This window comes from Pan troglodytes, chromosome X (genome assembly GCF_028858775.2).
Source record: "Pan troglodytes isolate AG18354 chromosome X, NHGRI_mPanTro3-v2.0_pri, whole genome shotgun sequence".
Lineage (NCBI taxonomy): Eukaryota > Metazoa > Chordata > Mammalia > Primates > Hominidae > Pan > Pan troglodytes.
This window is the reverse complement of record NC_072421.2, coordinates 15,937,390-15,964,248: the sequence shown is the minus strand read 5'-3', so window position 1 is coordinate 15,964,248 and position 26,859 is coordinate 15,937,390. Positions and strand designations below refer to the sequence as shown.

At 39.5% G+C, this 26,859-nt stretch overlaps 1 protein-coding gene across 1 annotated transcript in view; it reads left to right on the top strand.

Annotated features, from left to right (window-relative positions):
- Positions 1 to 25,447, top strand: part of VEGFD (vascular endothelial growth factor D) — a 38,759-nt gene extending 13,312 nt beyond the window's left edge. Inside the window, exons 2-7 of the mRNA XM_520946.6 lie at positions 8,078 to 8,288; positions 13,190 to 13,380; positions 16,078 to 16,226; positions 18,209 to 18,309; positions 23,679 to 23,874; positions 24,779 to 25,447. Of these exons, the coding sequence (XP_520946.2) occupies positions 8,078 to 8,288; positions 13,190 to 13,380; positions 16,078 to 16,226; positions 18,209 to 18,309; positions 23,679 to 23,874; positions 24,779 to 24,905 (975 nt within the window). The 3' untranslated portion in view covers positions 24,906 to 25,447. The remainder of the gene's footprint in view (positions 1 to 8,077; positions 8,289 to 13,189; positions 13,381 to 16,077; positions 16,227 to 18,208; positions 18,310 to 23,678; positions 23,875 to 24,778) is intronic.
- Positions 25,448 to 26,859: the final 1,412 nt, after the last annotated feature.

Sequence of the window (26,859 nt, the reverse complement as noted above, 5' to 3'; positions counted from 1 at the left end):
ATTTAGGATATATCATCTTTCTTAAAGATTGCCAGCTATATTCTTGAAAAAAAGATAAAAATTTTCTTGTTTAACCTGCATGTTATTTTCCACTATAACATTAATTTTACAAATGTTGATGTGAGAGAGAAGAGTTAGATAGTTTCTGCAAACTGGCAAACCTGGCTGTGATAGTGTTTTTATTCAAGTTAACCTGGTGCACTTTATAGATTGCTAGCTTTAAAATTAACAATGTGAACCCCTGCTTTAAACCCTTCTCAAAGTGCAGTCAGCCAATCAACAGTATTGCCATCACCTGGGAACTTGTTAGACCCCACTTTGTCAAACTCATTTCCTGGTATGACAATGAATCTGGCTACAGCAACAGGGTGGTGGACCTCATGGTCCACATGGCCTCCAAGGAGTAACACCCCAGGACCATCAGCCCCAGTGAGAGCGTGAGAGAAAGAGAGAGGCCCTCAGCTGCTTGGGAATCCCTGCCACGCTCAGTCCCCACCACACTGAGGATCTCCTCTCCTCACAATTTCCATGCAGACCCCCTGAAGAGGGAAGGGCTTAGGGAGCCCCACTTTGTCATGTACCACCAATAAAGTTCCCTGTACTCAGCCAAAAAAAAAAAAAAAAAAGAAAGAAAAAAGAAAAAGAAATGCAGCATCCTGTCTTGCCCCAAACCCACTGCGTCAGAATCTGCATTTTAACAAGATCCCCAGGTATGCACATTAAGTTTTGAGAGGCAGTACTACATATAAAATATGCAACAGACCACACAAACCTGGGCCCAATTGCTATTTGTCAGATACATGTATGTATTTATTACTTATAAATTCCTTCATCAGATATGTATTACGTGCTTATTACTTTAAAAAGATGAATCAGACACATATCCTACCCTCAAAGAGATCTCAGTCTAGTAAGGGAAATACAATGTGTTCATAAATAATATAGTCTAAGTTAGGGACTTCATAAAATGCTTGATGGAAGAAGTGGCATTTATTTTGGACCTGGAATGAGAACTGAAAGAAGATATTCAAAAGACAAGTGATGTAGTGATGTAGTTTTGAATACATGAATAATCTCAGGGTTACTTTTTCTATAGCTTTTGGTGAATCAAGTTGTTTATTCATACATTTAATAAATATTTATTCAGCTCTTACTATTGCTATAAGACAGATACCATTACTGCTCAGGTGGTTTTTACAACCTAGTGGGGAAGACAAGCAGATAACAAGAAATGACACAATTCATTAGTGTTACTGGTAGCGCTGTGAAGGACAAGGATGGGGTGCTAGAAATCCATGTGACGGACCAGACCTAGGCAGGGGTGGGAGTTATGGAGGAGGTTTCCCTGAGTAGGTAACATCTAAGCTGAGAAAGATTTAGTTAGACAAAGAGTGAATGGCATTCCAGGCAAAGGAAACAGCATGGACTAAGGTCAAAACAAGAAGAAATGAACGAAAGAGCAAGTTGATAAAATGGATGTCCAATAATATTCCATTGTTCAACTATGCAACATTTTTCATTGCCTCCCAAATTGGGTCAAAGTAGCCTGGTCTTCATGCCTCCAGTCCTTCCTCTTTTTAAAAATTTTATACAACTATATTAATATAGAATTTACATACTATAAAATTTCATTCAAGTATATTAGGAAATTTACTGAGTTGTATAGCTATCATCCATATAAGGTCCGTTATGTCCCTTTGCAATGAACCCTCCATTCTCACTCCCAGCCTCAAGCAGCCAATAATCTATTTTCTGTCTCTAGGGGCTGGAAACTTAGGATTGGAATTAGTTGGTTGTATAATAAATTTAGCTTATTAGAGAACTGCTGAACTCTTTTCCAAAGCAACAATACAATTTTACAGTTTCATCAGCCATGTGTGAGGGTTCCTGTTGCTCCATATCCATTACAACACTTGGTATTGTCAGTCCTTTTGTTTATAGCCATTCTACTGGGTGTGAAGTGGTATCTCATTTCACCAGCCCCTCTTCCTAACTTATTTGCCAGATTCCCCACTTCTAAACTTGCTCTATGCCCAACCAAAGTGAACCCCTTGCTGTTTTTTTTTTCCACTGAGGCTCGTTGATATCCCCAAATTATGCCTTTCTTCATTCTTTGAATGTGTTACTTGACTGGATATGTATTTTTGGTGAAGGAGAGGGGCTGGAAATTGAGAGATGAAATTGGTAGGAGTACAGAAGGCCGTTGACTTCCTCACAACATGGGACACTTCTAAGTTTCTCCTACAAACCCCACCACTATACCTTTCCAAATATCTTGCCTGCCATCTTGGTCACCCATGACCTAAATTAATACTTAGGAAGCTATGGAGATGCTCATGCTTCCTCAGGGGAGAATGCTGTGTGAACTTAGAAATTAGCAAAAGGAGAAATGACTACCCTTGAAATTGTACCACAGAAAGGAGCATACATTCAAATGATGGTGAAGTCTTATTAAAAAGACTTTAAGCCTCCCAATTTAGAAGCTGGCTTGTGGTAGCCAAGAAATTAGAGAATGATTTGTTATTTAAGAGTGAAATTGCTAGTAGTCTTGAATTAATTACCATAAAAAAGCTGCCGCTGTAATAAAAAGCAGAGATCTGGTAACCCTGCTTCATTCACTTTCTTCCTCTAGATGAAAACCTTTTAATTATTTTGATTTTGATTAGCACTTCCATCAGAAAATAGGAAGAAATTAGGAGCAATTTACTTGGCAAAGGTTTAGTAATTAAAACCACTGAAATCAATGGTTTAAGTATGTATTTGGGATAAACACATTTTTAATTGTTATTTTTGTCTTACCCAAGTGGATAACATAAAGTTCATTATACAAAAATCAACCAGTGCAGAAAGCCGATTGGAAACAAACAACCATTCTTGAACCCTTTGAAAATGTATGCCCTTGATGAATTAGTTGTCAGGTTTCTACTTAAGTTTAATTGTTAGTACTTCCACTTAAAATAGCAAAATGACTGTCTGCAATTTCTGTTATTTCAAACTAGGTTTTAAATTCTGGGGTTGAAAGTAAGCTTAAATAACTCTGAGTACTTGAGTAAACACTGCATTTTTTATGATGAGGCAAGTTGTATGAGCCATTTAATTACTTTAATTCAATCCAGAGATTTGATATTTTCTCCTGAGTTCTCACAGTTGGATAGTTTAAAAATATTTCTAAGATTGAATTGAATCCTGTAAGAACTATAATAAAACCATACATCTGCCTGTTTTCTTTCTTTCTCTTTCTCTCCTTTCTTTTCTTTCTTTCTTTCTCTTTCTCTCCTCTTTCTTTCTCTTTCTTTCTCTCCTTTCTTTCTTTCCTTCTTTTCTTTCTTTGTTTTCTTTCCTTCCTTCCTTTCTTTCTTTCTTTCTTTCTTTCTTTCTTTCTTTCTTTCTTTCTTTCGTTCTTTGTTTCTTTCTTTCTTTCTTTTTCAAGATCTTGCTCCATTGCCCAGGCTGGAGTGCAAGTGGCGAGATCATGGCTCACTGCAACCTTGACCTCCCCAGGCTCAGGTGATTCTCCCACCTCAGTCTCCTGAGTAGCTGGGAGTACAGGCATGCACCAGCATGTCTGGCTAATTTTTGTATTTTTAGTAGAGACAGGGTCTCACCATGTTTCCAGTCTGATCTTGAACTCTTGCGCTCAGGCAATCCTCCCACCTCGGCTTCCCAAAGTGCTGGGATTACAAGTGTAAGCCACCATGCCTGGCCTTGTATTTTTGGATAGTATTGAGTGAAATTTGCCTCAATACATAAAAATCCTTTCAATATGCTTCAACTCTAAAATCTTTAAAAAGCTGCTTGGTTTCATTATTTTCACGTGGAAGCAGCATTGTCACAAAGTTTTATTTTGAAGACTGAATTGTATATGGAGTACTGTCCAACTAGAAGAGAATGAATAATCAGGAAAAGAGAGACTATTGACAAATAAGACTTAATGGAGAAGCATTGAATTTCAAAGCTGCCAGAGACATTAGCAATTGTTCAGTTTCATCTCCAGATTTCTTAGATGAGGAAGCTGTGGCAAGCCAATTTCACAAACCCGATCTATGATCCTCATGCTCCCCACTCCTCTCACTCCCACAATTTTGCCTTGATTCAAACTTTATAGAAAAGTGAGAAACCACAGGTATGAGCTCACTGAGCTTCCCAGGCAGTCTTGCCATCTACAAACCCATGTCATTCTGTATTTTCCTCTTGTTTCTGACAGTGATCCTCTCATCTAGTCACACTACATCCACTTATCTCTGGCACTTATGTCAAAACAACCCCTCTAGGTCCTGCCTTAGCTCTCCTGCATGTGCTTTTTCTTTCTTCCTGTCTGTTGCCTCTTTCCCCCAGCTTATAATTCTCCCGCTTTTATTAAAAACATGCACCCACAGACACACACTCACATCTGGATTCCCAAGTGCGATAACCTTGTAGATTCATATTTTCAGATCGTTCTTAGTCCGTAGAATATAAAATTGATTGAATGATGGCAAACATCTGCAGATGACAATCATTTACAGAAATGGCACTGAAGCCATGAAGCTGAAGCTGCAGGACTTATGGATCTGGGCTAGAAGACAGGGGCCATCAAAAATTTAGCTTCAGTTGGAAATCGGCTCTTTTAGTGCACTACATCAGATCCATGAAAGAGGAAGGAAGAGTTACTGCTCATTGCTGCCTGGAGCTGTGACTTCTATGAAATTACTTAACGGGGCAAAGGAGGAAGCAGATACTTCCTTGCAACTAGGACGTGAGCTGAGCTGATCCCTGAATCATAAATACTCAACAAGATTCGGATTCAGGACCCAGGGAATTATGGGGTACAACCATAAAACTTCTAAATGTTGGAGAAAGAATAATGAGAAAGAAAAATGAATCTCTGAATGAAAATGGAACTACTAACCAAAATTCCAAATCACGTTAATATAATTATTACTAAGAATGACAGCAACAAAATGAATAATCAGGATATGTCATACCTATAAAGTTAAAATCTAAAATAATTTGAAGAAATACTTAAATATATTTGCAACCCTCAAAGAGATAAAGAAATAATATTCATAAAATTAAAATGACAAACTAGGGGCAGGGCGCAGTGGCTCACGCCTGTAATCCCAGCACTGTGGGAGGCCGAGGTGGGTGGATCACAAAGTCAGGAGATCGAGACCATCCTGGCTAACACGGTGAAACCCTGTCTCTAATAAAAATACAAAAACAAAATAAGCCGGGCGTGGTGGTGGGCGCCTGTAGTCCCAGCTACTCAGGAGGCTGAGGAGGGAGAATGGCGTGAACCCGGGAGGTGGAGCTTGCAGTGAGCCGAGATCGCGCCACTGCACTCTAGCCTGGGCAACAGAATGAGACTCGGTCTCAAAAAAAAAAAAAAAAAAAAAAAAAAAAAAAAAAAAAACAAACTAGGAAGAATATACAGAAATGTAACAGAAAGTAGATAGGAAGAAGAATGAAGTAGAAATGCTTGAAATTAGAAATACGGTGATTGAAATTAAAACCTTAACAAAGTAAACTCTACACTCACAACAATTGGAGAGTTGGTGATTGGAAAGATGAACCAATTAATTTACCCATAACACATTAGAGAGAGGTGAAGAGGAAAAAATAGCTAAATATAAAAGCACATTTAAGAGACATGTAAGATGATTAAAAGCCTCCAACATTTTTCAAAAAAGAGAGTAGAGGCAATATTATAGGTGGAATAATGAAAATGATAATGGCTGAGAATATTAAAGAATTGAGAATAAAAAAGACAAGTGGCCTCAGATTGAAACTGCCATGAAGGTCTCTGTCTCAAATTCTCAACTCTGCTTTTGTAGTATGAAAGCAGCCATAGACAATAAGTAAATGAATGGACATGGCTGTGTGTCAATACAACTTGATTTACAAAAACAGGCAGGCAGCAGGCTAAATTAGGCTGGGAGGTCATAGTTTGACAGCTCTTGATCTAAAGAATAACCATTGTTGGCCAGGCGCAGCGGCTCATGTCTGTAATCACAACACTTTGGGCGGCCAAGGCGGGCAGATCACTTGAGCCCAGGAGTTCAAGACCAGCCTGCGCAACATGGCGAAACCCCATCTCTACTAAAAGTACAAAAATTAGCCGGGCATGGTGGCAGGCTCCTGTAGTCCCAGCTACTTAGGAGGTTGAGGCAGGAGAATCGCTTGAACCTGGGAGGCTGAGGTTGCAGTGAGCGGAGATGGTGCCACTGCACTCCAGCCTGGATGACAGAGCCAGACTCGGTCTCGAAAATAAATAAATAAAGAATAACCTTTGTTTACATTTTCATGTATATGTCTCCAGATGTTCCTCATATATCCATATAAGTATGTATATATGATGTACATAAGTGCATAAGTAAAAATACATAAGTAATTTTAAAAGAGGTTATATCATAGCTGAATCACACATGACTTAGACCACACTTGCTCTTCTGAGTACCCATTTTTGGACAACTCTCAGTGTCCACTAGCATGTCTAAAAAAAATTTCTCCTCCTAAAATGCTAATGCATGATGTAGATTTTAACTACAGCTTTTGAGGCTCAGTGGAGGAGAGTGTACATCACACTACCCAATGCAAAGCCTTTTAACAGCCCCTTTTGCTCATCTTTGTTTTCCTTCACTGTTCCTCGCCCTGCAGCAGGCAGCTGACATTCACTTTTCCCTTCCACCCTCCTCTCTCAGCACTGGTCCTTTGCCTCCTCCCTCATCCCAGCTCTACAAATGGCCTCAGCCTGCATATTCCAACCATCCAGCAAAACAAACATCTAGTAACTACCGGGTCAGCAAGAGAAAATCGGAGGCCCTAGCCATAGATAGATCACCTTATCATTTCTCCAGCACATTCCAGGAAGGATCTCAATTCGTTCTGTCCCAATATACCTCTACATCCTTTGTTTTGATGGTCACATAGAATTCATTGTATGCATATATCATTATTTATATAACTAAGCCCCCAATTTTGAACAAGAGGCTACATACTGAAAATCTTTTATCTACCAAGTCTTTTTTTTCTTACAAACCCATCCAATACAGTTGCACTGTATCCGCCAATACAGTTCATGCAACTGTATGGAAAGCAAACTCTAGAAGAGTATTTGATAACTCTATAAGAATATTAAACTCTTATACTTCTAGAGCGTAAAACCCCAGAAAAGTATTTTGTCAGAAGAAAATCATGTTTTTGAAATAGTAGGTTTTAAAAGAAAACAAAGAGAGTTAGAAGTAAGAAAATTCAGGTTATCAGGGGCTTGATATCTTTTTTTTGTGACTGTAGTCAGGTTACCCAGGCCTTTGTGGATCAATTTCTCAAACAAATAACAGAGATGAAAACAACTGTCAGTAGCTACTGTCACAAAAATAATATGATAAACATCTATTCGTTTCCTATGGCCGCCATAACTAATTATCACAAACTTGGTGGCTTAAAATAACAGAAATGTATTTTCTTACAGCTCCAGAGTCCAGAATTCCAAAATGGAAGGGTCAGCAAGGCTGCACGCCCTCCAAACACTCTTGGAGAGAATCTTTTCTTGCTTCATCCAGCTTCTGATGGCTCTAGGCAATCCCCCGCTTGTGACTGCATCACTCCGGTCTCTGCCCCCATCTTCAAATGGCCTTCCTCTGTGTCCCTGTCTTCTCTTCTGTCTCTTATAAGGACACTTGTCATTGTACAGTATTTAGGGTCCACATAGATAATCCAGGAGGATCTCATTTTAAGATCCTTAACTTCATTACATCTGTACAGATCCTTTGTCCAAATTAAGGTAATGTTCACAGGTTCTGTGGGTTAGGATGTGGACATATCATTTTGAGGCCCACCATTCAATGCACTACAATTTTCTTTGTAAGTGTTCTGAGAACCCAGGAAGAATAAGTAAATCCTCTGATTCAATCAAAAATGAGCAGAATGTAAACCAAAAATACTAGAAGATATCCTTTTTCCTAGGCACTGGCATACATTTCAATAGTATCTCTAATTACAGATGTATTTACACTTCTAAGTGTCAGAAATGAAGATTATTATGACAAATTTAAAATTTAGTAACTTGTTTTTAAACTGGTATTTTTGTTTTTTTAAGCGATCATCTCAGTCCACATTAGAACGATCTGAACAGCAGATCAGGGCTGCTTCTAGTTTGGAGGAACTACTTCGAATTACTCACTCTGAGGACTGGAAGCTGTGGAGATGCAGGCTGAGGCTCAAAAGTTTTACCAGTATGGACTCTCGCTCAGCATCCCATCGGTCCACTAGGTTTGCGGCAACTTTCTATGACATTGAAACACTAAAAGGTAGGTGTGTGGATGTGGAGACAAATTCTTTCTCTTTATCAGATAGTGACAAACACACTTACTTTCTCCAAAAGTCTGCGTAGGGCAGACACGTGTCAGAGGGAGAATGAAAGTCGGTCTTTGATTTCCAGTATTAGTGCAGAATCTTGATTTTTTAATGTTTACTTCACAGAGAAATATATTCAATATGATTTTGAGATAAAAAACACAAAAGAACATCTCAAAATATAGAAATAAATTTAACTCAAGGATGTGGGGGCAAAGAAAACCCAGGAAGACTATTGTTCTCAATAGAAAAACAATCATCAGGTTTACTTAGAAAATAAAACCTGGGGATTCATCCACAAGGAGTATTCTACTGCCATACATACATAGACAAAAACCAAAGATGGCCAGGCATGGTGGCTCATGCCTGTAATCCCAGCACTTTGGGAGGCCAAGGACGGCAGATCGCTTGAGCCCAGGAGTTTGAAACCAGCCTGGGCAACATGACGAGACCCCATCTCTACAAAAAAATAGAAAAAAATAGCTGAACATTGTGGTACGTGCCTGTATTCCCAGCTACTTGGGAGGCTGAGGTGGGAGGATCGGCTGAGCCCAGGAGGTCGAGGCTGCAGTGAGCCATGATCATGCTACTGCACTCCAGCCTGGGCAACAGAGCAAGATCCTGTCTCAAAAAAACCACCCCCTCCCCGAACCAATAGATTAGGTATAGCTTTTTTTTTATTTCTGCAAAGTTGTGTGATTTTTTAGTAAAAGTGAAAAGTAAAAGTTAGACACTGAGTTGTAATATTGGGTACTGGTATTGCTAGGAGAATAATGAAGGGAGAAAATTCTCAAGACAAAATGATCAAAACTCCAGACTAGAAAATAACATAATTTGAAATAAGGGTAATGATCGTTCCCTAGTAACGTATGAAGATTCTTTAAAAGAAAATCAGGCCAGGTGTGGTGGATGACACCTGTAATCCCAGCATTTTGGGAGGTCGAGGCAGGTGGATCACCTTAGGTCAGGAGTTCGAGACCAGCCTGACCAACATGGTGAAAACCCATCTCTACTAAAAATACAAAATTAGCCAGGCATGGCGGTGCATGCCTGTAATCCCAACTACTTGGGAGGCTGAGGCAGGAGAATCGCTTGAACCCAGGAGGCGGAGGTTGCAGTGAGCCAAGATTGCACCATTGCACTCCAACCTGGGCAACAAGAGTGAAACTCCATCTTAAAAAACAAAAAAACAAAAAACAAAAAAAAACAAAGAAAGAAAGAAAGAAAACCAGTGTGAGTAGGTACTGTCATAATGAATAAAATGCTTGTCAAGTAAAGTTCTGTGGTTTCTGATTAGGCACTTAATTTTTTGATGTCATGTCAAAACAACACAAGAAGCTGCTACAGCATTGCTGATCTAGCATTCTAGATTTGATTAACATGATTACCTGGTAACTGACTATATATATAGCATAATTCAAATTAACCACTAGGCCAAAACTATTTTTTTCTTTCTACCTAAAATTGTATTTGTTTTTTCCCATTTGTAAAAAGATGTTGGGGTTGCACAGACCTCTGTTGTTGGCTGTGGGGAGAGCTGTGCATAGATGGGGACATATTCTTTGGTAGCACCTTGGGCATGAGTGTGAAGAGGATTCTTTGTGTTCATGTGTATGACTGTGTGTCTAAGTGAGTTGATGTGGTAGGAACCATAGCCTCGAGCTCACTTCAGACAGAAATTTGAAGCTCTAGATGTTTCTATGTGGTGAATTAATATAGCCTTCATGAGAACAAAGGGTTGGCACCTCATCTAGAGGTCAAAGACCTTAACCAGATTACCTGACTGAAGGCCTGAGGTGAACCTGGAGCTATTTCATGAAGATGAACGTTACCATAAAACCAAGACTAGGTGATCTTAAAAAAGTCAATGACATTGACATTTTCTAAGGAGAAAACCATTAAAATATCACGGAATTTGCAAACCCTATGAATTTATCTCGTAATTTCTAGGGGATCATCTAAAGTTATTTACTAAGTTAGAAGCAGTCAATAATGAAATCAGCATGTTACACCAATTAGAATTTGTTATCAACTCTCCCTTGTGGATTTCAAGGTAATTTCCTGAGGCAGAGCAGTCCTGCTGGGAAGCAGTAAAGAATAGTAGAGTTATGAAGCCTTTAATCAGTGATGTTGGTCATAATTGCATATGATTTTGATTAAAAGCTTACCACTCCAATTTCAAAACTTAGTTTTATAAAAAGAGAAAAAGCAAATGGAAAGCAACCTTTAAGTAGAATTTTAAATTGGGAATATTTTCATAGGTTGGTTTCTTGTTTTTTCAAGGATTCATGATTAATTATAGTGAATTAAATAATAACCATAATAATACTTAACTGAGTAATTTATCTCTCATGTGTTCAGCCTTCAGGCTTTTTATATAAATATTAATAATCAGAAATTTTTAAAAAGGTTTCTTGGGGGCTGGGCACAGTGGCTCACGCCTTTAATCCCAGCACTTTGGGAGGCTGAGGTGGGCGGATCACAAGGTTAAGAGATCAAGACCAGCCTGGCCAACATGGTGAAACTCCGTCTCTACTAAAAATACAAAAATTAGCTGGGCATGGTGGCGCATACCTGTAATCCCAGCTACTTGGGAGGCTGAGGCAGGAGAATCGCTTGAACCCAGGAGGTGGAGGTTGCAGTGAGCCGAGATCGCGCCGCTGCACTCCAGCCTGGCAACAGAGTGAGACCCTGTCTCAAAAAAAAACAAAAAGTTTCTCAGGATAGAATGTTTTATTATGAGGAAAAAAATTAAAAAAAAAAACAAAGTTTAGGTAGACTGTGTAGTATAATGCAGTGCTCCAGACAACTCATATTATGTTTTCAGTGATTGAAGAAGCAACATATGAAAAAAATTGGTATTAAGGGATGAAAAAGGAGAAAGGAATGGAGAAGATGTTATAAGGGAATAATTTAGGGACTAGGGTCACATCTCAAATGGTAATATTGTATCAGTATACTTCAAACAGAGGTTTTCTCTATTCCTTCTATTCCCCTATATGGGAATTCAGAATAATCTCAGGAGAGTTCTTGAAAATGCAGTAAATATAAAGGAGAGTTTGCCTATTGTTGCATAACACATTACCACAAAACTTAGCTACTTAAAACAATATTTATCTCAGTTTCTGTGGGCCAGAAATGCTGACATGGCCTAGATCAGTTTTTCTGCTTCAGATGTCTCTGGAGGCTGCAGTTAAGATGTTGGCTTGGGCTGCAGGCATCTTAGGGCACAGCTGAAGCAGGGTGTGCTTTCAAGTTCAGTCAGCTGTTGTTTGCAGGACTCAATTCCTCACAGGCTGTTGGACTGAGGGTCTTAGTTCCTCGCTGGCTATTGGCCAGAGGCTGCCTCAAGTTCCTTGTCGTGTGGACCTTTCTAACATGGCGGCAAACTAACACAAGAACAGAAAACCAAACACCGCATGTTCTCACTCATAAGTGGGAGTTGAACAATGAGAACACATATACACAAGGAGGGGAACATCACAAACCAGGGCCTGTTGGTGGGTGGGGGGCAAAGGGAGGGAGAGCATTAGGACAAATACCTAATGCATGCGGGGCTTGAAACCTAGATGACGGGTTGACGGGTGCAGCAAACCACCGTGGCACATGCATACCTGTGTGACAAACCTGCACGTTCTGCACATGTATCCCAGAACTTAAAGTAAAATAAGCTAAAAAAAAAAAAAAAAAAAGCCTGCAAGTGGAGAAGGAGAAGGAGAGAGAGTGTGTGTGTGTGAGAAAGTGAGACAGAGTAAGAAAGAAGGGAGCTTGCAATAAGTAGAAACAAGACTGCAATCTTTTTTAACTTCATCATGGAAGTGGTATCCCATCACTTTTGCTGTATTCTCTTCATAAGAAGCAAGTTACTAGGTTCAGCTCACACACAAGGGGAAGGCATTTACACAAGGGCATGACTATCAGGAGATGGGGACCACTGGGGGTTAGTTTCAAAGCTGCGTACCACAAGAGATTTTCACCAGCACCACAACCCCACACATAATAAATAAACTCTACAGTTCCATGGCAAGCTACAAGGAAGTCTTTGTGTTGTCTTTATCATAAAATTGAATCTTTCCCCCAAAACACCTGTAGAAAGGCTATGCAGCATTAAGTATCAAAGGGTCAAAATCTAATTTAAAAAATATGAGAGAAAAGCAAGTACTGTTTTACAAGAAAGTATATAATTTTTTTATTCCCATAGGCTTCTTTTTTTGTTACCTTCAAATTAACTATGGTCAAAGGATTGCTCATTCCAGTAATAAGAACAGGCTTATTTTATCATTTCCATAAATATCAGTATCGGGCACTTGCAAATGAGAAAACTCTGATTTGAGTAAGGATTAGTTTCACTTCAATTTCCATTTATGCGTTTGCCAAGTTTAAATCCTACTGTAGTTACTTAAGCAACCAACAGAAACATATTTCTTGATGATGCTAAAACCTACCTACACCTGGCTTTAAAGCAGAAGAAATGCTATCCAGCTGTATCCTGTAAATTGCTTGATAAATAATATTTACATGTTATTTCTTTACACGCTTCTATTTACTTCCCTATTAGCCAGCTTCTCCAGATGTATTCAATGTAATTATGTACAGGACATGGTGTTCTACCTCAAAGGGAAATAAAATACTTATATTCTACAAGGTATGGTATAAATGGGAAAGAGCACAGAGATTGGTTGTAACTTCTCTGCAAACAATCTTTGGTTAAAGGACTGACAAAAAATATCCATCTAGTAAAAGAAACAAGCAGTAGAAATGTGAAAATGACTGTGTTCAGCATAACCCTGGCACATGTTGGCACACCAGGGCCATTCCACCTGCTAGCCCCAGTGAGCTTTCTTTCTCTCTGCAGTTATAGATGAAGAATGGCAAAGAACTCAGTGCAGCCCTAGAGAAACGTGCGTGGAGGTGGCCAGTGAGCTGGGGAAGAGTACCAACACATTCTTCAAGCCCCCTTGTGTGAACGTGTTCCGATGTGGTGGCTGTTGCAATGAAGAGAGCCTTATCTGTATGAACACCAGCACCTCGTACATTTCCAAACAGGTATGAGGACATCAGCAAGCCTGCCGTCCCTAAAGCCCTGATGATAATAGTGTTGATAGCTACAACAACCTTGTTGCCAAACACTGTACTAAATGCTTTATGTGCATAATCGCATTTAATCTTTGAAACAAATCAAGAGGGTATTTTATGCTCCTTTATAGATGAGGAAACTGAGGCTCAGAGAGGTAACTTACTTATCCAAGTTTACACGGCTGATAAATAGCAGAGCTGGGATTCAAACCCAGGTCTGTGGGAGGCCAGAGCCTGAACTCTTATCAGTTATTGTCTCTCTGATGCTATGATGTCAAGACTCAGAAAACCATATGGAAGTTACTAGGACAGGATGTTAAAAGGAATGAAGATAGCTGATGGCAGTTTCTGTGTTGCTCAAATGGAGTGATTGAGAAAAATTTAATGAAGGTTGTGGGCAGAATTGGGGAAAGAGGGATGGGACAGTGAAGCACCTGAAGCTAGCAAAAAGGGTGAGATTTCCCCACCCTTCGACTGAGGAGACAAGGGGAGGGAGCAGTTATGGGAACCCAGAGGGAAAGCGGAGAAGAGGGTTTCTGGACTGGCCACTGTCAACTCTTAGCCTGGCAGGGAGTAGGGGCAGGGGCTGGGAGAGGCAAGAGGGTTTATAGATGTAGCCCATGGAGAGCAGCGTCCTGGGGCACAGAGCCTGATGGGGAAGGAAGGAGAGAGGATGGTGTCTCTGGAGGGGCAAAGAGAGAATATCTAGCACAAAAGACATTTGGAAATAATTCTGCAGTCCCCATGAAAGAAATAATTCAGCCCTCTTCATCTTATAAAACTCCCTTTGCTTAGTAGGTAAGTTTTCCTTTCTCTGGTTACCATGTTTTTAATAAATGTCGCATATGAGAGCAGCAGTAACAAACTTGGGAAAGCAATACTAAAAAACTGTACATCAAACTACATTATTTTTGGTATCTGTTGCAAATTCTTTGAATGTTGATATACTTATTTGTCAGTTTGCCTATATGGTTTATTCTCCTTTTAACTGCAAAAAGAGGTAGTACAAGAAAATTACATGCACTGAATATATCCATGTTAGGTAATTTTCTTAATGCTGATTTGTTTTGTTAATAGATTTACTTATCCTTAATTTTGTTCCTCCACCCTCTAAAATATCCTTTAAACTGCAGAGTTTCTTTTTCTAAATTCTTTTAGAGAATCTTGGAGCTTGTGTGTATTTTAACCTCTACTATTTGACAATTAGGAAAAAAAAATGACCCAAGTAGGGCTAAGCATCAATTCTTAGTAGAAAAAAAGCTTGCATAACGTAAGAGGGTTTAGTTCATGATCATGTGATTCCCTAGAGCATAGCCAAAAAATTGTGCAAGAAGATGAAGTTTATGCAAAGTAAACACTACAAAAACACTCTCACTGAGACTCATGGAAGTTCCATTACATATTGAGATGTCAGAATAAACACAACCTTAATGGATTGCTTCCACTTAATAGTTGAGTACTTTATTTTGACTGCTGTACTCAACAAATGATTAATTTCATACAATGTACTTAAGTGTAAGTGTACAGCAGTTTTTCTTCCAAATATGCATTTTTGAACATTTTAATAGTAGTTTTTAAAAAACTATCTCTCGCCCCAAAGTTATGGACTATTTGGCAAACCACCTCTTAGAAACAAAGTGAACAAATGAATACTCTATGTAGTAAGGACTACGTGGAATGGTGATTGAATGGACAATGCATTAAAATCAACTTCAAACTCATCCACACATCATAGAACCACTCAAGAAAGTTGTATAATCTCTCTGTACATCTGTTTCTTCACCTGTAAGATGGGGATAATAAAAACCCACCCCATAATGTTGTTATAAGGGGTAAATGAGTTAACATGAAAGCACTTACAACAGGGCCTGGCCTATGGAAAGCGTAGAAAGAATGATATACATGTTAGCTATAATTATTTGTTTGGGCATGATGATCTTGTATCAGTCAGCTATTAATACACAGTGCTACGTAACAAACACACTAAAACTCAGTGGTTCCAAACAACAATGATTTACTCTCACTTATGTATCTGAGGTTCAGTTAGTTTAGGGTGGATTCAGCTGGGCTTGACTCTAAGCTGCAGTGTGAGTCCAAGTCAACTTCTATGTTTCCCATCGCTTGGACCAGCAAGCCTGCCGGATTATGTTCTTTTCATGGCTACAGCATAAGTTTGAGAAAACAAGCCCCATAAAACATGCACAGTTCAAATTTGTACTTCTGTCATGTCTGCTAACATCCCACTAGCCAAAGAAAGTGACATGGCCAAATAAAAAGTCAAGAGACAGGAAACTATATTTCTTCAATAGAGATGGTGTGAGAAGGGATGAATAAATAGTTTGAATAATAATCTATTCTAATAAAATCCTAAAGAAACTGCATAGCTTTAATCTCATTTAACCTTACGATTTACACTCAAATTTAAAGCAGGAGGAGCAGGGATTAACAGTACCATTTTACAAGAGTATCAATGATCAAAAAGTTAAAAGATTTGACCAAACTTAAACACTTCATAAAGTTAGATGAGACTGTTTAGTTCCATTCTTAATGGACAACTTGGCTAAAGTCATTGCCATAAATGACAAAGGCAAAAATTCAGACTAGAACAACTTTAAAAATAATATATAAAATTAAAAAAAATATTGTGGTTATCTTTCTCTGCTGTAGCTCTTTGAGATATCAGTGCCTTTGACATCAGTACCTGAATTAGTGCCTGTTAAAGTTGCCAATCATACAGGTTGTAAGTGCTTGCCAACAGCCCCCCGCCATCCATACTCAATTATCAGAAGATCCATCCAGATCCCTGAAGAAGATCGGTAAGCACTTTTGTTTTTTTTTTTTATACTGGATTATGCTTATTTTTGCCTTGCCAAAACTGTGTGTAGAGGATTTTTCATTAATGTAGAGTTATCAATTTATCTTCAAATTATTCATATTTTAGCTTCTAACCTGAACCTACTGGTAATAACTGGCAAATACATATTTTTATTAGATGTTAGATATATATTGTGGTAGGACCAAAACGCTCAGTGGTATGAGCTTGTCATGTCTACTTGTAGACACGTTTGTTCTTAATATGCATAGTCTACTGCAGGTGTAAAACCGCTCTAACCTCAAATTTAGCACATGTTCCAGAACAAGCATTAAATAAAACTTATTTCAGGCTGTTTGTATATTTACATCCTGAAATGAGAGAAAACAAAGAAGATTCCTGGGGTCATTGGGGAGTGACAAAACTAGCAGCACGTGAGTTTTGCAACTTTCTAATCTTTCCCCCTTAAGATTACCAAATGGAAAACCCTTATTTTAAATTAAAATGACTTAAAATTAATTTGGCTTTGAAATTCTCTTGAGATTAATTTTGTGATTATTTATAAGACAAACGACAAAACCAAAGGTAAGGATCACTTATTTGAAGAAAAAAAAGGATTTAATATAAAGAAACAAGTAAAGGGTAACTGAATGAAAAGATCATTAGTTAGATACTTAGACTTTGCAAAAGTAAAGCAATAAATATATTGTGTGAGTGGCAAGTAAAAGAGTAAGCTGGTGATTAGTTAACATTGAACCAAGAAGACACCTCCGCCTCTCTCCAGCAGAAAAGAAAACTTGTAGAAAAGCAACATTTATTCTCAAGATGTTCCTGTTGTTCTGGCCAATGCTTTTATCTTTATTTTAAAGAAAATAATCTTAGAGGCTGGGCACGGTGGCTCACACCTGTAATCCCAGCAGTATGGGAGGCTGAGGCGGGCAGATCACGAGGTCAGGAGATTGAGACCATCCTGGCTAACACGGTGCAACTCCGTCTCTACTAAAAATATTTAAAAAATTAGCCGGGTGTGGTGGTGGGTGCCTGTAGTCCCAGTTACTTGGGAGGCTGAGGCAGGAGAATGGCATGAACCTGGGAGGTGGAGCTTGCAGTGAGCCAAGATCGCGCCACTGCACTCCAGCCTGGGCAACAGAGGGAGACTCCGTCAAAAAAAAAAGAAAAGAAAATAATCTTAGGAGGTATGTTAGAACATATTTAATTTTCGTAAATAAACTGTTGACAGCTATAATTTGCATAGTTTTAACATATACCTTCTTAAGAAGATTACAATTTCCAAAATTACAGTTTAGTTTCTAAACATTTCCACATAGAATATTTATAATTACAGAATCACTATCTAGTAAGATGCAGTTCATAAATACAAATTAAGCTCCTTTAAAATCTTTTTTTTTTTTTTGAGACGGAGTTTCGCTCTTGTTGCCCCGGCTGGAGTGCAATGGCGAGATCTCGGCTCACTGCAACCTCCGCCTCCCAGGTTCAAGTGATTCTCCTGCCTCAGCCTTCCAAGTAGCTGGGATTACAGGCATGTTCCGCCACGGCCGGCTAATTTTGTATTTTTTAGTAGAGATGGGGTTTCTCCATATTAGTCAGGCTGGTCTCGAACTCCCGACCTCAGGTGATCTGCCCGCCTCGGACTCCCAAAGTGCTGGGATTACAGGCGTAAGCCACCGCACCTGGCCCGCTCCTTTAAAATCTTAAGTCTTCTCACATCCTTATCATTTTGTGGTGAGAACATTTGAAATTTACTCTCTTAGCAATTTGGAAATATAAAATACATTATTATTATTGACTATAGTTACCATGCTGTGCAATAGATCTCAAAACCTTATTTCTCCAAACTGAGTATAAAAAGCAAAAAATAAATTTAAAAAATCTTAACTATTATCTACTCAGGAATTTATTTAATGTTCCAAAGTTTTGATTATCCTTGAAAGCTTTTAAATCTGGTTCATTGTTTTCTTTTCCTAGTTGTTCCCATTCCAAGAAACTCTGTCCTATTGACATGCTATGGGATAGCAACAAATGTAAATGTGTTTTACAGGAGGAAAATCCACTTGCTGGAACAGAAGGTAATGATGGTAGTAGTAAAATAATAACAGTAATAATAAAAGTAGCAACAATAGCAGCAACCGTTATTGAGTACTTAGTATGACCAGACAATGTTGTAAATCTTTTATATGTTTTAACTCATTTAATTCTCACAACAACCCTGTAATGTACTATTGTTATTTCTTTTTTTACAATTACAAAATGGACACACCAAGATATCGAGTAATTTCCTCAAGGTCACACAGCTGAGAGTGATAGAAGTGGTCAGATTCCAGAACCCTCTGTACCATAATCATATAGTAAGTCCATCAATGCATCACTCTGCTTTTTAATCTCAAAGAAAAGCCCAGAGTGGTTGGAGCATCCTGAAACACTGAAATTGAAAGGGGATGTTAAACTTGAATGAAAGCTGCTTCAGAGCTAAATACTAGTCAACTGCAGTTTACTAATTTATTTGTATAAAAGTCTCACAGGAACATAAAGTAATTTTGGACTTGGTTTCTGTCAGCTGCATCATATGAAAACATGCCAGTAATTTGAAAAAAGAAATGGGGAATAAGAGAAAATTTTTCTGGAATTAGGGCAAAGCAAAAGCAAAATATGGCTATTGGTCTAAGGGGAGCTGGGAGCAAAATGAGATATAGTCAAATTGTCATTGCTCATAATCCGTAATTCTGTAACTTTGGGTGATGAACATTTGCTTGAAAATGAATGCATTTTAATGTATTTTCCAGAGAGCTTTACATGGTTCCACCAAAAAAAAAAAAAAAAAAGAAAGAAAAAAAAAGTCACAAGTAGTCATGCAGTTTTAACCTTGCTTGTTTTAAACTATAATCTATAAGCAAGAACAGTAAGGGCTAAACTCTAAGAAATCTGTCCTATAAACTGTAAATAGCAACCTACTCTCCATTCTTCTGCCTCTCAGCTTCCTTCTAAATGTTTTCACGAAAGCTCAGCCCAGAGCATGTGGGGAAATTTAATATTTATGTGGTTTAAATGCCCATGCCGATCTTGAATGTTCTTTACACCCTTCCCACCAAGTGTTCAGCCATCCTCTACCAGAACATACATCAGTTATTTGGAGATTCGCCATCCAGTGAGGCAGCACCAAGGGGTGGGCACACTCCTGTTGTTATACTGAAATGAAATCTCTCTCCAGAACAGACCAGACTGCCCAATGGAATACAATAAGAGTCATATATGTAACTCACATTTTACATTAAAAAGATAAAAAGAAACAAGTGAAATTTATCTTAATATATTTTATTTAATCCAATCTATCCAATGTACTATCATTTCAACATGCAATCAATATAAAAAATTTATGAGCTAGCCTACATTCTTTGTGCTAAGTCTTTGAAATCCAGTGTGTGTTGTACACTTACAGCACATCTCAATTTAGACTCTCTATTTCATGCCCAATAGTCACATATGGCCCATAGCTACCTTGTTGGACAGCCCAGCTCAAGAGCATCAACTCATTAGTTCAGGTTTTACCCTATAGAACCATGTAAAACAAATCTAATTCTTTCTCCACGTGACTCATGTTCTAAAAGTGTTAGAAAATTTTTGTGGGGTTGGCCGGGAATGGTGGCTCATGCCTGTAATCCTAGCACTTTGGGAGGCCGAGATGGGAGGATCACTTGAGGTTGGGAGTTTGAAAACCAGCCGGGCCAGCATGGCGAAATCCCATCTCTACTACTACTAAAAAAAAAAAAAAAAAAAAAAAAAAAAAAAAGCTGGGCATGGTGATGTGCGCCTGTAGTCCCAGCTACTCAGGAGGCTGAGGCATGAGAATCTCTTGAACCTGGGAGGCAGAGGTTGCAGTGAGCCGAGGTCATGCCACCGCACTCGGGCCTGGATGACAGAGTGAGACTCTGCCTCCAAAAAAAGAAAGAAAGAAAGAAAGAGAGAAAGAGGAAAAGAAAAGAGAGAGAAAGAAAGAAAGAAAAGAAAAGAAAGAAAGAGAAAGAAAGAAAGAAAAGAAAGAAAAAGAAAGGAAGGAAGGAAGGATAGAAAGAAAGAAAGAGAAAGAAAGTAAGTTACTGTGGGAAGGGCAATATACTTAGAGCTTAAAGGCTCTAGCTGAGGATTTCCTGGCACAAAGCCTCTGAGACAGTTTTGTACGGAGGAGGTTTGTAGGCAGGCACAAGGCATTAAAGGGTAAAGAGAGAGGCAGCAGACCACAGCGCAGTTGCTAAGAGGCATCAGCCTAAGCCAATGGGAAGTTGAAGCTGGGAACCCCTGCGGGGGTAAGTCTTAAATCGAGGTGAAGAGGCTGAGCCCTGTAGACCGTTCATTGGCTGCCTTGGAGAGGGGATGTAGCCTTAGGTGAGGCAGCTTATTTCTGCTGGAGATAATTCTTGGGAAGGCACTCAGCCAGTACACGTGTGTAGAGGGTGGTAAGAAGAATAGGGAAGAAGAGAAGTGCTGTTCTAAGCAGGGGGTATATGAGCACTCAGGGCTGGAGGTGAGAGAACATACTGGAAGAAGTTCAGCATGGTGGGGATATAATGGGTGGGGACATAATGGGGAAGGGGCTGGTTAGATGTGAGAGAAGACGCTGGACAGGCTCACAGGGGCAAAGCAGAAGGACCTTGTAATTCTTGCGTGGGAGCTTGGATGTGATACTAAGGACAAAGGGAAACCACACAACTGGCTCAAGCAGGAGAGTGACAGTACCCATTAGAATTTTAACAAAATCATATCAGCAACAGTGTAGAAGAGGATGCGTTGACTCGGGGCAGGGAAGGAGGCAGGAAACCTTTTGGGAAGTTGTAGCAATGATGTAAGTGAGAGGCGCAGGGTGGACTGGATCACAATTGTTTCTCATTCTCATCTCCTATAAGTCCCCAATGTGGATCAAGTTCACATTCATTTCTCCAGTGGCCCCATCAAATTGATGGGATTTACTGAGCTTACTGCTCACTATACTTTTTTTCCGCACATGTGACTGTTAAGCCAACTGCCTTTTCTACAGTGACTTCTCTTGCCCAGATGAGCACATTTAGGTTAGTGAATCCAAGTCTAATTTAATTGAGTCTTGTTAGAGTCAGGTCATTGCTCTAAATTGTTAAAACAAACGATATACACAAACACACACACACACAAAAGAATAAATTGAGGAGGTCCCAATTCTGTATTTTAAAATACTTAATATATCCCTTCCTTCTTGAAGAGAGCTACAATTTCAAGAATTTATTTTGAAAAAATTCTATCAGTTTATTGATAAAAATGGTAAAAGGAACAAAGCTGAGAACAGAACATATCATCAGACTCTCTAGGGACGGAAATCAATACATAATACTTCAAGATATCACCCTCAGCTACTTGCTGTTCCACCACCAGTTCTCTTGCATCCAGTTTTTGTTTCTTTTAACTTGGCTATAAGGATGTGAGCACAGACTCTGCCAAACAGCCCGCTGAAGTTCTGCAAACACCTTGTGGATTGTGTTTCCCTAAACAACCCTGTCCAACAATGGCCTTGGGCCTGTCTGAAGTATTCTTAGTGAACTTCTGCTGCCACCTAGTGATCATTGCGAATTTTTAAAAAGCCTTTTTATCCTTTAACAAGTTACTCTTGTCTTACCCCAAAGCGGCATCTGCCTCACTGGCATATGACTTACAGAGCTCACATTTTCCCTCTTCACAAAGTTCAAAATGGAGACTTCTCAGATTTAGCCTTCCAGCACCCATTCTCAAACGTCGTCCATTACAGAACAGTTTAAACTATAAAGTTGAACCGCACGAGATTCTCATTTTGATATGTCATTAAAGTCAGATATTGGCAAGAACATATGGTTTAACCCAATGGCTTGGAATGCTGGATGGGATTCCCAGAAGCTCCATACATCGGCCTGCTTCAGGACCCTTTTATTACACCAAATAAACCCAACAAACATCCATCGAGTGCCTATTTTATATCAGAACAATGAGACCTGCTCCTTCTCCTTCAGGACATTTTACTTAATGGGGGAAACATACAAGTAAACAGACAAATGTAATCAGTGCAAGAAAGAATCGGACGGAAATATGCACAGGATAAGGACACTTAGCTAAACCTGCAGACATTGGGAAAGATGTCAGGGAAAAGGGATGGCAGAAGGAAAGACAAGGCCAAAGGCATGGGACTGGGAGGCACTGGAATATCAGGGCAACAGAAAGTGCTGTCATTTGGTATAAATGGAACACACAGGATATATGAAAGCAAGAAACAGAAGATGAGTCTGTGAGGTTATTACGATCCAGTTCATGGAGGGCCTTGTATGTCCTGGTGGGAAAATTGGTTTTTATTGTGGGAAGGGAACCTTTTAATACATTCAAAGCAGTGGAATGAAGTGATTTGGTTTGCATTTGTTAATCATGTGAAGAAGAATAGGTTGGAGGGATAAAACTTGTGGCGGTGAGATGAGTGACAGAGCGACAGCCATCTACACAAGAAACACAAGGTACAGACTGAATTGTGGCAGTGGTAGTGGGGATGGAAAATAAAGAACAAATTTAGAGAGGCAGAACTGAGCGGACGTGATGCTCAGACTTACCAGAGCCGGTGAGTCAAGAATGATGTCACCATTCCCTAAATGAGGCAAACTGGGAGAGAAGCAGATTTGGGGAGAAAACTACTAAACATGTACGTCCCTCCAAAACCTTCAAGAATGCTAAAGGGACAGAGTCAAGTTCTTCCAAAGTTTCTGTCTCTTCCATTTATTTTGCAATGAATTTCAACTTGTTAGTCAGAAATGGATTTGGAGTAGTAGCTATTCAATTGTTTTATACACCTTCTAGAAGAAATATTTGTCAGATGAGTATGTCAAAAACTTCTCAGACCCTCCCCTTTACTTGAATGTATCTTCCAGCAGATGTTGGTGGAATCAAAGTTCATTATTGCTCCTATATCTTTTATACTAGTGTTATGATCTGCAGTGAGGACATGCATTGCTATTGCTACGCCTGGCCTGGAATGTCTGAGGTGTATTTCTACAACACCAATTATTTTGTGTGTCTCTCCTTTTAATCTCCACCAAAAAATGGAGACAGCTAGACTCATAACCCTTAGACATCCTATATTTTATTACTAATACTTGGTTGTGGAAGTTTGCATTTTAAACAAGTCATCAACATAAAAATCTCTAAAAATATTTTATGAAAAATATTCAGCTTATGATATTTTAAAAATCACAAACCTAAGAAAACACACAAACCTGTGTTTGTATTGTGAAATCAGAGGTTAATCTTCCTCACCCTGTGAAAAAATTAGGGGCATAAATCTATAGGAAGGAGATTGGGTGAATCCAATTTACTTACGGATGACATAAAAGATACAATCAACTTTGGTGATCCAATTGCCACACTACAACTATCTGACCAACACGTTTCTGTTTCTCTTTAGACCACTCTTATCTCCAGGAACCAGCTCTCTGTGGGCCACACATGATGTTTGACGAAGATCGTTGCGAGTGTGTCTGTAAAACACCATGTCCCAAAGATCTAATCCAGCACCCCAAAAACTGCAGTTGCTTTGAGTGCAAAGAAAGTCTGGAGACCTGCTGCCAGAAGCACAAGCTATTTCACCCAGACACCTGCAGGTAAATGCCTTGAGTTGTCTTGCCTTTACTCATGACATTTAACGTAAATGCCATTTTAATTTGGTGGGATTCCTTAGTAAGCTAATTTTTCCCCTTGGTGCCTGAGTCCCTTTTGGATAATAGAACAGAGGTTTAGCAGCTAAGGAATAAGCAAGAGTATACCGAGTCATGATTAATCATGAAATTAAGAAAATCAATCCTGCCTGTTATTATGTGTGTAGAGCTTTTTTTTTTTTAGACGGAGTCTCGCTCTGTCTCCAGGCTGGAGTGCAGTGGCGCGATCTGGGCTCACTGCAACCTCCGACTCTGGTTCAAGGGAGTCTCCTGCCTCAGCCTCCCAAGTAGCTGGGATTACAGGCACGTGCCACCACACCCAGCTAATTTTTGTATTTCAGTAGAGACGGGGTTTCACCATGTTGGCCAGGATAGTCTTGATCTCCTGACCTCATGATCCACCCGTCTCGGCCTCCCAAAGTGCTGGGATTACAGGCATGAGCCACCGCGCCCACCCGGGGTTTAGAGCTCTTAAACAACAATGAAATTGGTAAAATTTAAGCAGTTATTAGGATATTGCTTAATAGTAATATTTTAGGAAGGGGAGGTTTCAGATCATCAACCTGTTTATTTCAATCTCTCATTGTATATGTCTATATATGTTTGTTTTTTTTCTTTAATGGAGGGAATATCATTGGATTTATATAGCAAGTAATTTATTCATGAATAGAACACTTGGAGGTTACTGATTCACTTTAGTAGATTTTGAATCCATGTGGGATAACCATGCAGGATTTTATACTGACATTTTAAATACATGTCTGGAAAACTTAATCAAATCAGAGCAGAGTTATTCTTTTGAATCCAGTCATTGATTCTGAATTCTCATCTTTATTTTCTTTTGCAACAGCTGTGAGGACAGATGCCCCTTTCATACCAGACCATGTGCAAGTGGCAAAACAGCATGTGCAAAGCATTGCCGGTTTCCAAAGGAGAAAAGGGCTGCCCAGGGGCCCCACAGCCGAAAGAATCCTTGATTCAGAGTTCCAAGTTCCCCATCCCTGTCATTTTTAACAGCATGCTGCTTTGCCAAGTTGCTGTCACTGTTTTTTTCCCAGGTGTTAAAAAAAAAATCCATTTTACACAGCACCACAGTGAATCCAGACCAACCTTCCATTCACACCAGCTAAGGAGTCCCTGGTTCATTGATGGATGTCTTCTAGCTGCAGATGCCTCTGCACACCAAGGAATGGAGAGGAGGGGACCCATGTAATCCTTTTGTTTAGTTTTGTTTTTGTTTTTTGGTGAATGAGAAAGGTGTGCTGGTCATGGAATGGCAGGTGTCATATGACTGATTACTCAGAGCAGATGAGGAAAACTGTAGTCTCTGAGTCCTTTGCTAATCGCAACTCTTGTGAATTATTCTGATTCTTTTTTATGCAGAATTTGATTCGTATGATCAGTACTGATTTTCTGATTACTGTCCAGCTTATAGTTTTCCAGTTTAAGGAACTACCATCTGATGTTTCATATTTAAGTGTATTTAAAGAAAATAAACACCATTATTCAAGCCATATAATTTTATGTTATTTAATATGTTTCCACTCTATATTTATGCTAAAGAAAAAGTGTTTTAAAGAAAGAAAGGAATTTCGAAGTGGAAGGTGCAGGAAGAGACACAAACACTGGACCTCAGTTTTGGGAAACCAAGGGAATAGCTCTCAGAAAGGTTAAGATCCTAAATGAGGCTAAGCAAATGTGACCCAAGAATCCACTGCGAATCACTCTGTGCTTTGAGGTTAAATTGAACTTGACCTGATCCCCATCCCATGGCAGAGGGGAACCCATCCATGCCCTTGACCTCTTTGAGAGTTTGCATTTCTTCTAGCCACTTCTGGCTCCAAGTTTCTGCACTTACTCAAATCTCAGTGTCATGGACACCCCAACTCTCATGGCAACACAGTTCTTCTCTCTGTTCTACAGCTATCACTTTTTGTTTTGTTTTGTTTTGTTTTTTGTTTTGTTTTTTTTTTTTAGACGGAGTCTCACTCTGTCGCCAGGCTGGAGTGCAGTGGTGCGATCTTGGCTCACTGCAACCTCTGCCTCCCAGGTTCAAGTGATTCTCCTGCCTCAGCCTCCCGAGTAGCTGGGTCTACAGATGCACACCACCACGCCCAGCTAATTTTTGTATTTTTAGTAGAGACGGGGTTTCACCGTGTTGGCCAGGATGGTCTCAAGCTCTTGACCTTGTGATCCACCCTCCTCAGCCTCCCAAAGTGCTAGGATTACAGGCATGAGCCAGCGCGCCCAGCCACATAAAGCCTTTTTCCTCAAAGTACTCCTACATCTAATTTGTTAATGATGTAGACTTTATTGAAATTTTGCCATAACAGAATTTAGCAGCATTAGCAGATTTAAGTTATGTATTAAATAACTTAAAATTAATCCCTGCATAGTATCTTGCATAGATAGATATGTACATAGACACACACAACTCATTATGGTACTTACAACACATTTGTGTAAATAGTAGTGTTCCTGTTTATCTCCCCACCATACTGTGACCTCATTATGATTGGAAACGGTGTCCTGATCAAATTTGTGTAACCCAACTTTCTCAGGCCAGAACACCCTGGAACAGTACAATCAAAAGGAGAAAGACAATGATAAACAATGGAATAGTAAACAAATGTAGCCCCATGGTAGTGGCATTGTTTGATCCTGGCCCAAATCCCTACCCTTCCTCTGCCAGGGTTTCTAAGCAGTTCCTGAATTCTCCCTTCATTCACTGAAATTCTCTGAAGCCTGGGGCTCCAGGTCCTTTGATGCTTCCCTGGCTTTAACTCTCAGTCCCTGCCCTGGGGACATGAGCTAACCTTCACCTGGCCTTGGAACCACTCCCCACTGTGCTGCCATTGTCATTGCTCTTGTCATTTACTGGTGCCAACCCAGTCACTCCTCTTTTGCCACTGTTCTTTTTGCCCTCACTTT